Source organism: Frieseomelitta varia, unplaced genomic scaffold (assembly GCF_011392965.1).
Source record: "Frieseomelitta varia isolate USP_RPSP 00005682 unplaced genomic scaffold, Fvar_1.2 scaffold_682, whole genome shotgun sequence".
Classification (NCBI taxonomy): domain Eukaryota; kingdom Metazoa; phylum Arthropoda; class Insecta; order Hymenoptera; family Apidae; genus Frieseomelitta; species Frieseomelitta varia.
This window is the reverse complement of record NW_025110459.1, coordinates 25,919-40,310: the sequence shown is the minus strand read 5'-3', so window position 1 is coordinate 40,310 and position 14,392 is coordinate 25,919. Positions and strand designations below refer to the sequence as shown.

General features: G+C 43.2%; 2 protein-coding genes across 3 annotated transcripts in view; one reads left to right on the top strand and one right to left on the bottom strand.

Moving 5' to 3' along the window:
- Positions 1-2,451, top strand: part of LOC122535215 (semaphorin-1A) — a 213,924-nt gene extending 211,473 nt beyond the window's left edge. For both annotated transcript variants that reach the window (XM_043666562.1, XM_043666563.1), the window contains one exon: positions 227-2,451. The gene's annotated coding sequence lies outside the window, so the exon portion shown is untranslated. The remainder of the gene's footprint in view (positions 1-226) is intronic.
- Positions 2,452-3,270: 819 nt separating this feature from the next.
- Positions 3,271-13,829, bottom strand: LOC122535212 (inactive tyrosine-protein kinase 7-like; the record flags this gene model as incomplete). Its single annotated transcript, XM_043666549.1, has 7 exons — positions 3,271-7,690; positions 7,757-7,942; positions 8,042-8,317; positions 8,838-9,404; positions 10,400-10,696; positions 11,251-11,684; positions 13,675-13,829. Coding segments are annotated over 7 exons (2,976 nt in total), but the record flags the coding sequence as incomplete, so codon positions are not given.
- Positions 13,830-14,392: the final 563 nt, after the last annotated feature.

The window sequence follows — 14,392 nt, the reverse complement described above, 5'->3', positions numbered from 1 at the left end:
CTGACGGTAGAGACACGGCACGTCTAATATTAACGAACAAAAAAGAAAAATGAAAAAAAAAATAAACTTAAAAAAAGTAAAGTAAAAAAATATCATAACGCGAAAAAAGGTACAGTAGTGATTTACTATCGGCTGACACGTAGTGTGAATGCTGAACATAGGAGAAGCATGCTGGCAACGAGTGCTTTTTGTGGATTCCGAGCGCGATGAGAGTGAGTCCGGGAAGGAGAGAGAGAGAGAGAGAGAAAGAGAGAGACGGCTCGGCTCGCCCTCGCGATTCTTCCTTCCAAGGATGAACGACGACCGGAGAAACTGATGAAGCAATTAACGAAAAAAAATGTCGTCGACGAAATCGTTGATCTTAGCCTCGTCGTTGTGGCGACGCGCGATCGATGACAACGGATGTCGCGAGTTGATGTTGATACTCGCTTTCTTGGAAACGGAAAAGTCTCGCGAGAGATGTCGAAAGATGGATAAAGTCGCGAGGCGAAAGGGGGGAAGGGGAGGATTCGTTTCCATTACCGTATTGCGTCTGTTATGCCTGACATAGTTCGCTATTAAGGGAAAAGAGGAGACGAGGCATTCACGAGCCGGAGGAAGCTAGCTGCGGCGACGAATCCTCTCGAACGTGGGATGGGAGTTGGCCGAACGCGTAAAAGAAACGAAAAGAACGGCGAACAAGGGAGAGGGTGGGAGAGGGTGCGAAGGGCGAGCCGAGGCGGAAGATCGAGCAGGAGGAGTGCGAAGAAGGAGCGAGAGAAAAACGACAGGTTGCGCGTTGAGACGGAGAGAAAGCGAGAGAGCAAGTGTGAGAGAGTGAGAGAGAGAGAGAGAGAGAGTGAGAGGGTTGGCGAGCCAGGGAGAGAAAATGAAGAGGAGCGATTGTAGATTCGGAAAGTCACTTAGCCAGCAGACTGCTGTTCATAGTGCCCTGTTATAGTGGGTTCCCTAGGCAGAGCGGCAGAGACACGAATTAAAAAGCGAAAACACGTGAGAAGCGAACAGAGAAGGTTTGGGAGAGAGAGAGAGAGAAGGTTTGGGAGAGACGAAAAGGATGAGAATCGTGCTGCTGAGAGAAAGAGCGCGTGAAACGGGTGGAACGAGTTGAATCGGGAATCGGATGACGAAGTGCGCGTGGCGGAATACGCGAACGCGAGTGTGTTCTTTTTTGTTCTTTTATTTTCTACTTGGTACGATTCGTCTTTCTTTCTCAATGATCGAGCGACAAGATTTCGATCGAACGAGAGGAGATGTTTACAATTGTGACAACGACTATCTAGATTAATCGTGGCGAAGACATCGTGCGGCGATCGATACGCACTCCTTCCTCGAGGGTCAATATTTCCTCATTTTTTGCAGTCGTGCTTCGGGAAGATTGCTCGCGGTGTTCGACGCTCGAAAGCAACGACGTACGAAACGAGGGGACGAAATTTTTTCGTAATCGAGCCAGCGCGCGATGGCCACTGTCAACTTGAACGTTTTGCGAGCGTAATTAAAAGGACAGGCTCGATTGCATCGCTGAATGCATCATCGAACGTTTTCTGTAATATTTGCAGTTTGCAGTGTCGAGCTTTAAAATTTTCTACAGATGCACAAGTATCCTAGGCAATCGACAGAATTCGAGAATTGTACAGCGTATCGTTGTTTTCGAGGATCGAACCATGTCGCGACGAGTGTACCACTGTTCGCGAATCGATCGCGACCGAGGAAGGCAGTATGGCTCGAATCGTCAACGGAAAGCATTCGACGACAAATCTGGGTTTCTGAGGAAAGGAAATCGGTTAAGGCTTGGTTATAAGCGAGGTACTCCGCTCTCTGCCCACGGGACCCTGATCTATTTTTCAGAATACGCTATTGTGATTATTACTATATGATAACATTTAAAAGAAACAAAAAAAAAAAAAAAAAAAAAAAAAAATACCACTAAAATCACAAAAAACACCTTGTACTATTGTTTATTATACGATTCTGACGATGATTATTTATAATGTTAATAATCTATATTAACGATAATTACCGCATTATACCATTATTATATTTAGTACTATTTAGAGAGTGAGGCTGCTACTATATTAATGAATTAAGTACTAAGTAACGGATTAAGTAATTCATTAGACTTTATATATAAATATATAAATATTACTAAACATACTCTTCGCGTCAAAACTGCGTTTATCGGTTTTCTCTTCGTATACACGTTGATTTCCTATACATATACGAAATATATATATAAATATATAAATATAAATATACATAAAGTATTGAATAATCACAGTACGACTGCCTCTGACTCGATTTTTCATTTCGTTTTCGGGCGCTTGTTCAGTCGGCGTTACGAACGTTCTTTCGTTTCACCCATTTACATTCGACGACTACGTTATTTTATATATCGTAATAGACATAGACTGTACCACGAAATATTAAGTAAAAATAAATTTGATTAGGTAATAACTGCGTTGTTCCTTTCTTCCGTGTCAACCTGAATTTCACCCAAAATTCACGCCATTGATCCTTCGATGCCAAGCTCAACGATGTAATCGTCGTTGACTAACCGGTGAAAAATCCCGAGAAGAAGGATCGATCTCAAAAAATTCTATCCAGATTTTGAACGAGATCATCCTGTACGAGTTATTCTCATCGAAATGAATAAACGTGCAAGAACGATTATAAAAATTAGAAAATTACTTTCGAGTTGTTAATAAAAAGTTGGATTGATCCAATTTTTTGAATCACGGTCTTAAACAGTCGATCAAAATTTCGTAGAAATTTCCGTTAGTGACTCGATCGTTACAAATGATTGATTAAAACTGTTAAATGGTACTTGGAAATGTTGTAGAAGAGAATCGATTGTTTAATAGTCACAGATAAATTATTAGAAACATTATGTAACGTTGAAACAATTAAAATATTCAGAAATATTATTTGAAAATTCACTTTTAAATTTTAATTCGATTTCCATGAACGTGACGCAAGTTCAATTAGTAATGAGTAATTTAATTAGTAATTAGTAATAATTAACCTTATCACAGACGAGGTATATACCTCGTTTAATTAATAAATCATGGAATTATCATTCATCGAAACACAGTGGTTCTCGATCGCTTAATATATTCTTTCCCCGATTCTACAAACAATTGTTATCATTTTGTTCATTTAGGGTTAAATCACTTGCTGTTAAAGTTCTTCGGATTCTACAGGACATGCAGCAGAATGAAATAAATCGACGCGTTGCGTTTCCATTTTTATTTTTTTCTTTCCTTTTCTTCTGTTTTTTTTTTTGTCCACCTTTATTTAATTCGTAGCATATACTATTTCAAAGATTCATAAAGTACGATGTAGATAAAAAAGTACAAATATTTACAAAATATTGTAAAAAAGAAATCGATTACAAAACGCCTAGGGATATGAAACGTTGTGTAAAAATCGGATCTTGAGTTTCGCTGTTCGCTAACGCTTCTCTCTCTCTCTCTTTCTCTCTTTTTTTCTCTCTCTCTCTCTCTCTCTCTCTCTCACCATGTATGACTAGACATTAGACGTAAATAGGTCGCTCCGTTTAAAAAATCACCGGCGCAGCGTTTTCCTCTTTCGTATTCGGCTGACGTCGCCGACCTGTCCTCGTCTTGCCGCAAGAAATTGCTCCAAAATTGCGCGCGCCAAGCAAACGCAATTTATTCTCGGTGAGCTCGGACGATCGTTGTTGGAAAGAATTGGCAGAGCGAAATTGATCGTGAAATTGCGAATCTTCGTTCTTCTGGATTCGGCGAGAGACAAGCCGACGGGCTCGACGTGATCGCAGCCCCGGGGAAAAATTCGGTCAGCGAATTGATATGAGCATAGTTAGATCCGTGAGACAAACTCGACTAATTGGCCTTGCAACGATTACGAACCGCCAGCCAGGTTGCTGCAAGGTATGTTCCTAACGTACTTTATTATGTTACAAGAATATTTCTTGGCGTATACTGCGAACACTTAGGAAGCATTTGAGAATTCAGGCCGGACCCTTGCGAGCACGTTCGCGATACCAATCTCTCGATCTGTGTCTGGACCATCGAAATCAAAGAGATCCTTCTCTTTTTTTGCGAAACAATCTATAGACCACGAATTTTCGCATGTCTGCAACGGATTTTGAAGTGTTGTGAGATAACAGTTGCAGACTTATTTTCAATTAAATCCTTTTAGCATTCAAAACCACTAAACTTTCTTTGCGGATGTATTTAATTCTCCCAGTAATGTAATATGTCTAATTGTAAAATTTACAATAGACAACTCTATAGTACAACTGTTTGAGGATTGACGTTTGCATAATAATTCGCAAGTGATCGAATAATGTTAGACAATTTTTAAACGAGGTTCCACGTTCTTTAATCCTGCGTTCGAAACATCGACAAATGTCGACAAATGTCGTTTCTTTCCTTCCCTTTTACGAGGTTCCCTTTTCACCAGTGTGATGCAATCATCAATGATATATAAAATAAAAGAAACATCGTTCAACAGTGGATGACTGTTATCCCAATCGCTCCGCCATTAATTTGCTTTTTATTTAATTCTGGAAACCTCGAGTAGCAATCGCAACAGAGTTGAAAAATCTCGCGATTGGGATCTCGAAACGTGCTCGCAAGTTGGTAGTTTGCGTAGGCACGCGGAGTAGGTTTGCCCTTCCCGCACGATACCTTCGTTGCGACGAGGGGTGCATTAAAATTAGGGAATGGTCGTATCCGCTATGATTATGAGAACGTTTAACGTTACAGAGATTACTCATTGGCAGTGTGTTTATCTTACTGTCTCGTACATCTAGATGCGTATATGATACATTATATATTTTACGTTGCGTATACGTATGCAGAGCCGAGGAATTACTTTGAATACTGATCGAGCCGCCTTCCCTCTCCCTATTCTCTCTCTCTCTCTCTCTCTCTCTCTCTCTCTCACGTTTCAGCCAGCATCGTTGATACGAGATATAGTATCTCGGAAGAAAAGAACTCGATAACGAGCAACCGGAGAGACTGTTACTACTGTGGCACCTCCAGGTCCGACGATGTTTCGACTGCGACGAGTCAACAGCTCTGTCAACGCATATACGCGGTTCTTTTGCGGTCGTGGTGGCGTACCTAATCGCGATCGTGTCGAACATTCATCCTGAAATTGCAACCGTGATCCCTCTGTTATCCAGCACGGCTAAACACTTGTTCGCCGTTCTTTGTACCCTTCGAGTCGTTCGTTCCTCGGCGAACGCGACGAGTACGAGCTTCGAAGGAACGAGAACGAAATTGAAATTATCGCGGCGAACAAAAATTGGCGAAAAAGGTGAGACGAACCGGCTTCGTTGTACGGATTTCGTGAATGTGATCAAACGCGGTGTGTTTTATTCGCAATTCCTTTCGATCGCTTTGCACTGTGTCGGATTCCACTTTTCAGCGTTGCGTTTTAGAATTCCAATTGAAGGAATGAATATGATACATCTTTTGTTTAATATTAGCGAGAAATAATATAGTCGGTGTAGTAAAAATATTTGTTTCTCGATATTAGAGACTGAAACGAATTAATATTAAAACTTCATCGTCAAATTGCGTCTTCCCGTTTCTTTGAGTCTATCATTCTCTGAAAATCTCGAGAAATTAAAGTATTTATGACGAATTATCGCCTGGTTCTCAATGGATCAACCTACTTTTCCCCCGCAGAAATGAAACTACAAATTTAAACATGATTAAGAAGCCTTTACGCGAACGAAAGAAACGAAACAATGAGAACGATCCCTCGGAAGTGTGCATCCATGAGAAATGAAAACTCGAATCTCGCGATTGTACTTAACGAACGAACTTACGCTTACACCCACGGTATATACAAGGCCGTTTGCTTTATCTTCCTCGAGTCGACATCGAGCAATCGCTCCTGACTTTCTATCTCTTTCTCCCTCTCTCTCTATCTCTCTTTTTTCTTATCATTTCGCGCGTACACGAAGCGATTCGTGCGCGATTCGAGTCACACACGTGTGTAACCTTTGTCGTCTGCGCTCACTCTGCGTACGCGCATGTATTCTGTGTGTGTGTGTGTGTGTGTGTGTGTGTGTGTGTGTGTGTGTGTGTGTGTGTGTGTGTGTGTGTGTCCGCGTGAGACGCAAGTGTCAGCTATAAATAATCCTTAAGCCGTAGACGGTGAATTAGGCGCGATATAAAAATCGTCGTTCGTACAATGATGGTTGATATGGTCGTGATACTTTCTTAACGATGCGCTCGCATTTGAAGAGCCCCGGCGACATCCGCCGCGACGACGATATCTAGCGTATCTTACGAATATTCGATGTGCGGTGATCGATAATACCTATATCGTTACACATGATATTGAATACTAAATATTGCGTTTAGTCGTATAATATGATAGCGTGTATTGGATTCGTACGTGAATCCTTGGAGCGGATCCTTCTGTCAGAAATAAATTATATCCTTATCGACCTAATGGACGCGACAGAATACCATGACACGGGTAATCATCGGGCGGAGTTCGCGCCCCGTGTTGATCGTGTTGGATCACCGATCCGCAATAATTGACAGGCAGCGAGTTGTTACTCGCGCGCGATCGTTACACCTGCCACGGTATCTCCGATTTTAGAGCCTCGTGGCGCTGCGATCAATCTACAGACAACTGTCGACCACAATTTCACCTATTTTCGAGACCACCTCGTCGAAGGTCGGTCTCTCACGCGGGTCGTTGGCCCAGCATTGAGCTTGGAGCTCCTGCAGGGCAGGCGGCGCGGCCTTGTGCGGCTTCCACGCGAGCGTCTGAGCCTTCAGCGCGGACAGCACGGAATCGTCGTTCATCTTGTTGAACGGCAGCTCACCCTGATGGAACATCTCCCAGACGAGACACGAGAACGAGTAGACGTCGCTCTTGGTCGAGTACTCGTCCTCGTAGACCGCCTCGTACGGCAGCCATCTGAGAGGGATTACCTGGTTCCGATGTTTCGCGTACTCCTGTTGATACGGCTCTTTGGTCATGCACGGCAGCGAGATCTTGATGGTGAGGTTGCTGGCGATCAGACAGTTCCGGGCGGCGATGTCCTTGTGAACGAGGCGACTGTCGGCGAGATGCTTCAAGCCTTTCGCCGCCTGATTCGACAGCGAGAGGATCTGCGCGACCGACAGCTGCGGCGCACGCGGCGGCTTCGACTCGTGCGTCGGGCTCGAGTTGTTGTCCTTCCGCGAGGCGATCAGGAATTGCTTCAGGTCGCCCCAGTCGGTGTACTCGAGGATCATGTAGTCCGGTTCTTCCTCGCGGCACAGCCCGATCAGCTTCACCACGTTCTCGTGGCTCAGCTTGTGCAGAAGATCCAGGTGGCGCTTGAACTCCTGCAGAGCCGTCTCGTCCTTCGTGTTGATCAGACTCTTCACCATGACCAACGTCTCTTTCTCGCCATCGTCCACCTGATACTTGGTCGAGTAAACCTCGCCGAACTCGCCGCGACCCAGCGGTTTTAGCTCTTTCAGGTTGCTACGCGACACCGCTATTTTGTCGTAATTCGACTTGGACTTCTTCGACTGGTTGCTGCTCTGGCTCTGCGCGGTGTCGGCGCCGTCGCTCTTGTTGTGCGAGTCGCGATTCTCCTTCTTCTTGCCGGCCGACGAGTTCATCTTGCTGTTGCCGGTCTCCTTCAGCTCGGTCTGTTCCTCCTGCACCTCGCCGTTCTCCAGTTTCTCTGCGCCATTGAATTAATCGGATTATTCGCGGACGCTCTCGCGCAACGATCGAAGAGGATAGATACCTTCCGCCTGTTCTTGAAGATACTGCTGCTTTCTACGACGACGCCGGTAACGACAGTACAACATCAGACCCACCACCAGCACCATGTACGCCGCCGCCGCGCTCAGAGTGATCGTGATCGTCTTGGTCATCATCGACCCGTCGTCGCCCACTTCCAAGTCCACGTCGAATCTGTACGTGTCACCGGCTGCAAACAGACCGCGCGTCGTCTTTGCGTAATCTCTTGGCGGATTACAAGACTGAATACCGTAAGCGTAAGGGAACAAAGCGGCGAAGAACCACTTACCTCTCACGTTCAACTGAACCTCCTCCCTCTTCAAGCCTCCGCTGTTACCCGCTGTGCATCCGTATTTCCCTTCGTCGCTCATGTACACTTCCTTTATGTACAAACTGCCGTTGCCAAGCACCTCGAAGCGAGAATTATTCAGATTGTTCATCCGTGAGTCCCTGTCCCATTGAATGGTCGGTTTAGGATCACCCTCGGCCGCACAGTGCAGCATTACCGGGTAACCCTCGATCGCCTCTGTTGGGTTCTGCGGCTGAATGGTGAATTTCGGCGCGACTGTAACGAGCAACAGGCACGATTTTTGTCTATCGATGTTGAAATATTTCCGACAAAGGAACTGCTCTCTGCTTCTGGGAATATTTTGTCCATAACAAAGCGACTCAAGCGACTGGACGTGACATTGGAAACAACATTTGCAACGATATGTTGTACAATAGGTACGTGTCAGTTCAAACAAATTGTTTTCACCGAAGCAATCTTAAGGAATCTTTCATCGAATCATTTCCAGCAAGCATCAGAGATAGATGTATACTAGAATATATTTTATTCGTAATTGCTTGCTGGACACTTTTCAATTTCAAAACGTTCCACGACTTGTCCACGAACGACGAAGTTGCAGAATAAAGGAACGTAGGTAAAAAGCGGATCGAAAAGAAACGTGGCTTCACGATTGCTTCAATGAGAACGGCATACGCTCAACTACTCAAAGAGTTTGTCCAAACTGAAATTGCCTGGAGAAACTACGAGAGAAACGCGATCCAACCCGTTGGACAGTCGCGCGAGAGATCACACTCACTGACTACGTCGATGCTGATCGTGTGGTTGATCGATCCCTGCGCGTTGCTGGCTATACACGTGTAGCGACCCTTGTCCTCCTCGAGGACTCCATTGAAGTGGAGAGTTCCATTGATATCTTGCACGTGCTTCGGGAATTCCTCGCCTGCCCCCTCCTTCATCCACTTCACCGTCGGATTAGTGGCACCCTGAGACTTGCACGGCACTTTGGCCGTCGAGCCGAGCTCCAGCCGCTTGTCCACCGGCTGCGGGGAGAACTTGAGCTTCTCCTCGACCGTCAGGCTGGCTCGCTCCGAAAATATCGGCGGGAAGCCTTTCGTGAGTATCTCGCACATGTAGCTGCCCTTGTCGGACAGGTCGGCGCTCTTCAAGTGCAGGGTCACGTTGCCGTAGTGATCGGTTACTCGATGTCTCGTCGGGCCGCCGCTCTCTTTCAGCGGCTCCCCGTCTTTCAGCCAGCGAACATGGCTCACCGGCGGCTCCATACCGGAGTACGAGCACGTCAGCGTCACGGAATCTCCCTCCATCACGCTGAGACTCTCCGGCGAGCTTATCAGCGTCGGTGGTGCTGAAAAGGCGCGTAAAGGAAGACGTGGCGTGAAAGGAAATGAAGAAAAAAAGAAAAGAGACATCGACGAGACGCGCTTGACGTCTGTTACGCACTGTCGAGTGATTGTTGGTGATTTGGTCGGACGAGAAAGAGTCACGTGACTAAGTTTGACATCTCGGAAATCGTCACTCGTAAATGTCGAGAAAAAATTGTAATAACTACGACCAGTCGGAAACGTTTGGAAAGTTTCTGCAAGAACAGAGAGAGGAAAAGGAATTTGTTCGTCGAATTTTATTACCAATAGATACTAATTGTATATGAAATTTTTGATCAATATTAGGAATTTTTTTAATAATTAAACAAATTATTTCAGGATTACTTTTATCAATACATTAAATCGTCCTAATATTGAGTTTGCTTTTAAAATTCAGGATTACAGAAAATGGAGCATCATTTTATTTATTTATTTTTTTTTTTAAATTTATATTCATATTAGACGAAATTTATTCTATTATTGATTTAAATTATATTCACGTTTGATTAATTGGAAGAATAATTTTATTTTCATCAATAGCAACTGCATTTTTAGGATATGTATCACCATCAGGTCAAATAGTAATTACTAATTTATTATCAGCATTACCTTATATATTGGTCAAACAACTGTTGAATGAATTTGACGTGGATTTTCAACTAATAATTCAACTTTAAATAGCACTTTATTTTCTAGTAGTAGTCGTTAAATCAAAATTATTATCAAATTTATGCTTGCATCAGAAACTTACGCATGTGTATTATTCTTAAATACCTATACTCATTTATACAATCTGTTCTAGAACGAACCGTTCTAAAATCAAAAATTTTCACTATCGACGACATTTGAGTACTAAAAATGAAAAGTGCTCTAAAACTTTTGAGCAGAATTATATATCTTTTTGAAGCTGAATAGCAGACCTGGTTGACAGATGTGTAAGAGATCCAGGCACAGTGAAACGTAAATAGCGTACACTTACTCGAAATCACTACTTGGGCGAATATATCGGTCTCTCCAGCCATATTCTCAGCGACGCAGGTGTAATTACCATCGTCCTCGCCTATACGAGCCTTCGCGACGATGAGCGTGTTATCCTGAACGCGAACAGGCCCAGAGTCACTGATAATGTGTCCCTTGGGATCTTTCCAGTAGACTTTCGGAGGTGGCAGACCGGAAGGTTCCAAACAGCTGACTTGCAGCTCCTGTTCTTCACCGACAACCGCCACTTGGTTCGGTAACAACGGCTCGAACGAAGCAGCAGAGAGGTTCATCAAATCTGAAACACACGTCCTCGCGTCAGGAACTTGCGTTCAGACACTTGCACCATCTCGTTGGATTTCCCACGAGCGTTAGACACCGAAACAATCAATATTGTCAATAATGTAATATTGTATTAATACATTGTGTCTTGTGCAACTATAATTCATTTTTTTTTAAATGAATTCTCAATTTTATTCTCGTCAAAATAGATCGAATGCCCTGTATCAAACAATAAATTCTAACAAAATCACTCAAAAATGCCGCAGATTTAGATCTCGAAATAATTGCACCTTGTTGGCAAGTTCTTTTGTACTTTATATCAACAGATCATAGCCTCATTTAAGTAAGTAACATCCTTATTTATTACAAAACTCTGTACCTTCGACGCCCATCTTTTTTTTTTTTTTTTCTCTCTAGCTTCGCGTGAAATTTTTATTTTCTACTTGAACAAGATTTAAACATTTGACTGAGATATCACTAGCGCATTAAATTAAAACTGCGGCGAGTGCCTCGGAATTTTTTCAGATTTTCTCAAACAATGAAAGAGCGTGAAAGGAAAATATCGCTTACAGGCTATCTGAAGCTCGATCGTGTAAGTGATGGTGCTGTCGCCACGATCTCCGTGGCACGAGTAGAATCCTTGGTCCCTGTGCTCGGCAGAGCGTATCACCAGAGTGCCGTTCTCGAGGATAGTCCTCTCGTCGTCGGTCTCCAACGGCCCGATATCCTTGAAGAACCACTGGACAGAATCGGCGTCCTCGAACGCGCAGTGAAGCACCGCCGGTTCACCGCGTTTCGCGATCAAGTTCCTAGGCACGATCTTTATCGTTGCGGTATCGTTACCAGAGACAACCAACGGAAAGCTTTCCGTTCTGGGTGACGATCCAGCCTCGTTCTTCGCCAAACAGCTGTACATTCCGCTGTCCTCGGGCATAGCTCGATGCACATGAAGCTTCTTCTTCTTGATCTCGATCCGATCGCTCCTCACCACCGGCTCGCGGTTTCTGGAAACCGCGTGCAAGATTAGAAGAGTAGGCTAGTTGAAGAATTCTGAAGATGCGTCCAACTTTTGTCAACCCCTTGCGCTGGTAGCTGATTCGCGGACCATAACGAGTGACCAAACCGTATACAATAATTCGTCGATTTCTTTTTGAACTCGTCGATATCACCACAGATAGAAATTATTGAGAAGTAATAAATTTATTACTTGTTTATATTTGCTAGATTATATTTAAATATATTTAAGACTGAGAAAATGTTGCAATTTTTGGGCAAAATATTCTCGACGTGCATGGCACTTTAATCCAGCGCAAGAGGTTAATACTTCCGATGTTATAATATTGAAAGAGATTGTCGTTCTTGTGATGGAGTTCTTTAATGTATCAAAGTTGTATTTGTTGTAATCAACAGAAAAAATTTATTTATATTACACAAAAGTATAATGAACATATTACATCAAGTTTAGATGGATTGATTTTATATATATGTAACTTATATATAACTTTTGTCAATCCTTTGCGCTGGCAATTGGTTCGCGGACCATAACGAGTGATCAAACCGTATATAATTCGTCGATTTCTTTTTGAACTCGTCAGTACGTCGATATCACCACAGATAGAAATTATTGAGAAATAATAAATTTATTACTTGTTTTGCCTGGGTTATATTTAAGACTGAGAAAATATTGTAATTTTGGGGCAAAATATTCTCGACGTGCATGGCACTTTAACCCAGCGCAAGAGGTTAATACTTTCGATGTTATAATATTGAAAGAGATTGTCGTTCTTATGATGGAGTTCTTTAATGTATCAAAGTTGTATTTGTTGTAATTTAGATGGATTGATTTTATATATTTTAGATAATTAATAATACTTGTTCATCGTACGAACATTTCTGCGATTTTAAATTTCGTCGTTATGCAAACATTTTTAAAAACTGTCTCTCTCCTAACTGAAATAATTGTTGTAATACATTAAAAAGCAATGAATCCTGTGAAACTGTTGTAAATAATCTTTTGGGCAATATTCGAATATTGATAAAATATATGAAAAAAATATATTCGAATATTAGTAAAAGTTATTAATATAAAAACTAGAAATAGTAACAAAAACAAATATCCGTTTAGGCTCCAGTTTTTTTAATTAAACATATTTCATGCAATTATAAAATTGCACGAAGATCAGCAGTCTTAATAATCAATAAAAGTCACTCGAAGAAGTCATCTTCTAAATCTTTCTGTTGGTGGTCAACGACTGCTGATCTTTAGGAATAAACTCAGGGGTGTCGGCCACTTATTTTGACTGTTTCCTATTTTTTCTGTTGTTCCGCTGTGTTCCACTCCACGTGCTCACTCGCATTTCTTCTTCTTCCGAGCAAACAACTTGTAAAGGACGTAAAGTCTCTCAATAAATATATATTTATCTCACCGTTTACTGGATACGTGTGTTTTTCTCCTAAACTAAATTCCATCGCTTTCAAACCACGGTTAGAGTAGGTGTGTCGCTGCGTGATACACACGTTTGTTATTATAAAATCGCGGATGGCATCATCTACCGCAGCGATGGATTTTTCATCGATATAGACGGTTTCTCTCTCTCTCTCCCTCTCTCTCTCTTTCTTTTCTGCGTGCGCGAGCGCGTGCACGGTTGGAGCACGAGTCTCGGCGCGACGTCGACGAGAGGAGGGTTGTTATAAACTCGCGAGGGCGAGTCGAAAGGTGAAAAGCGTAGTAGTAGGCTAGCGAGGGAACCGAGAGGGTAAAGGAAAATGTCGCTTGATAATTCAAGGGTAGTTCCGTAAACGACGGGTGTCAGTTACGGGCGACGCGAGATTGAAATTAGTCGAGAGAAAGAAAGAGAGAGAGAGAAGCTCACAGCAGGGTTGACGATTCGCCGTCAGGGGGGGCCGTGGCTTTTCCCAGGAATTATCGGGCCCGGGGTTATTTCACGCACGCACACACGCAGAAGGTAAATAACAGCGAGTTATGTAACGAACCTGAACCACTCGTACTTCATGTCTCCGGAGCCGTCGACGTGACATCGAAGTTCAATCTCGCCTCCCACGCGGATCGCCGAGGGTAGCTTCGGTTGCTGCAGCTGCACGCTCGCCTCGCTGATCCCTGAAACAGAAATTTCCGCGGATCGATTAGAGAGAGACCCGCGTCACGGTCTTACGAATAATTTAACGACCTCCGACGTCGGCCGTTTTCCTTTGGGTACCCATGCAAATTTCATTCGATATCGGTAAATACTTTTAAGGGGTGAATTCCGCTGTTGGCTGCTCGCGGCCACCGTTCCCTTCGTTTCGTATCGACGTTCTCCCCTCTCCCCCCCCCCTCCCTCTCTTCCTCGACCCTCTCGCGGGGTACAAAGGACGACGTAGATACGACGCGGGACTGACTCTCAACGAGAGCAATAAACAGCGACGGACAATTGGGATTAACTCAGGCACGAAATTCAGACCGGTGGTTAGTAAGAAGAAGGTATTTTTTTTTTTTTTTTTTGGTTACACTATATTCTATCGGGCCCTTTGAATGCTTAAAATTACCAAAAGTCTAAAAATACCGAACGAATTATTTTATTACTGATTAAAGGAATATTCAGTACTCGAGGGATTAAAACGATGTGATCGCTCTGTCGACGTAAAAAAAAAAAAAAAATACTTAAATAATAAATATATTTGCCTTGCAACAGATGACTATAATAAATAAATT